We start from the raw sequence: 2,035 nt of genomic DNA, 5'->3' as shown, positions 1-2,035 counted from the left end.
TTTCCTCCGTTTCCAAAACAACAAAATAGTGTGGGTGACAAGTGATTGAATATGGTTATTTCAACCTACTTAGTAAAGAAATTGCATGATCGAAAAACAAGACGATGAGCCTTGTACGTTTGACCGTGCGTAGGGATAGTTAAACGCGCCCAATAGAAACAAAATGAAAGACAGTCGGTTTCATTGGCAATGAAATTGGTTAATGTCTTTGGAGGTCCTCCTGCGTGTCTCTTGTATTCATGTAAGGTTCTGACAGGGACAACCTTGGTTCCCCTTTGATCGGGCGAAGGAGTTATCCCGCCTTAGTCATCAACTGGAGTTGTCTTCCGTAGTCTACAAGGAAATTCCACGTGGCTTTGTAGTAGCAGCTATGAACGCAATTTTTGCAATTGCGTAAAGAAGCCTAAAAAATTCAGGACTTAGCTTTAACGGGGTTTGAACCCGTGCCCTCGCAATACATGTGCGACGCTCTAACCAACTGAGCTATGAAGCCACTGACGTTGGGAGCTGGTCATTTGTGAGTTCTTTACGCAATTGCAAAAATTGCGTTCGTAACAGCGAGGATCACAGCTTCAATTGATTTCATATCCGCAATTCATATATGATCCATTTCATAGTAGCTAGTTTGTTGCCTCCATTTAATTAAGCTGCTTTTAAAACTGTTCAGTTAATTTGAATTTGTGTATTTTACACACTCCCTGCAAGACAAGCGCCAATCCTAAAAACCGCTATGTGTTTGTTCTAGACTGTTTTTTTTTCTAGCTTTCATTTAAGAGTTAATTTGACTTGGTCAAACGACAAAATTCGTGGATCTTACTTCCTTGGCACGAAACACTTGTAGCATTGCATTTCTTAACTCAGGTACTCTCCAACCATATAAAAATGGATTTAAAGCCGAATTCATGAAGACAACTGTGATGGCAAGATACATGCCAAGAAGACCCTCTCTTCTTTCAGGGACGAAATCAATTATGTAAACATAGAGATAAGGAAAGTAACAAATCGCGAGCACAATGAAGAATATAAATGCACTAAAGGCAGATTTTTGAAGGCTTCCCATACTTGCGGTGGCATCAGCTCCCTCAAACGCTCGAGCCTGATTCTGAATTTCTATTCGATGACGACGAACAATTTTGAAAATGGTCGCGTGACATGTAACGGAGATACAAAACCCGATAAATATCCAAGAGGCAATTGAAGGTAATCGAATTCTTTCCTCCCAAATCTGGATGGTTCCTCCTACTACACAAACTGCCCAAATCGCTAGAAGAATACAAGTAACTCTCCGAACAGTAACGATGCTGGGATACTGCAGCGGCTTCAGAATGGCAATGAGTCTGTCAAGACTAGTTCCTGCAATTATGCCTAGGGACACTCCGCAAAGAGAGAAAGCAATGGTGTTAGATCCTCTTTCAAACGTTAGTTTCAGTCTCTCCGATCGAGTGTACAAGTTAATTAAGCTACTTGCTATGAAAACGGGTTGCGCGATTAAACCAACAGCTAAATCTGTTGACGCCAGACCACATAGTAAAAGGATAGAGGGCGAACGAAGCGTTGGTTTCTTCCACACTGCGTGCAGCACAAGCACAATTCCAATGGTCGCTGTGAAAGCAAGTACAATGTTTACAACACAGTTTACTATGATTTCACTTTCTTCTTTTTCCATCTTTTCTTTAAGTTTGAATTTACCCAACACCGAGTAGTCTCAGCAATGATCTTCTTTCTTTCTCATGTTTTCACGAAAATCAAACCTTTCCTTCCATGTTTAAGTTTTTTCCAAAAGCTTGTGCTTGGTGAAAGAGTTAAGCAGTCTGCAATATGATCCTTTCTATCGAAAGCCGCCTCAACTCCGTGACTGCTAAAGCTACTCATGCAGCTGCTGTCGGAAACATTTGAGAAAGATAAATATTGACACTCCCTGTGAAACAAGTCATACACCTTGTTCTAAAATGGCCGTCATTTTAGTATTATTTTGTTTCGTTGCAAATTGGCCCTTTTGGCCTCGCTTTTTAACGTAAAATTCGAGAGACTGTTT

General features: G+C 40.7%; 1 protein-coding gene and 1 non-coding gene across 2 annotated transcripts; both read right to left on the bottom strand.

The window, feature by feature from the left end:
- Positions 1 to 420: 420 nt before the first annotated feature.
- Positions 421 to 493, bottom strand: Trnat-ugu (transfer RNA threonine (anticodon UGU)). The gene has a single exon. It is a non-coding gene; the product is annotated as a tRNA-Thr (tRNA).
- Positions 494 to 790: 297 nt separating this feature from the next.
- LOC137996310 (melanocortin receptor 4-like) lies at positions 791 to 1,666 on the bottom strand. Its single transcript, XM_068841714.1, has one exon. It carries the CDS (start codon positions 1,664 to 1,666, stop codon positions 791 to 793), a length of 876 nt encoding a protein of 291 aa, XP_068697815.1.
- Positions 1,667 to 2,035: the final 369 nt, after the last annotated feature.

Source organism: Montipora foliosa, chromosome 3, assembly GCF_036669935.1.
Source record: "Montipora foliosa isolate CH-2021 chromosome 3, ASM3666993v2, whole genome shotgun sequence".
Classification (NCBI taxonomy): Eukaryota; Metazoa; Cnidaria; class Anthozoa; order Scleractinia; family Acroporidae; genus Montipora; species Montipora foliosa.
This window is presented reverse-complemented; position numbering and strand designations above follow the sequence as displayed.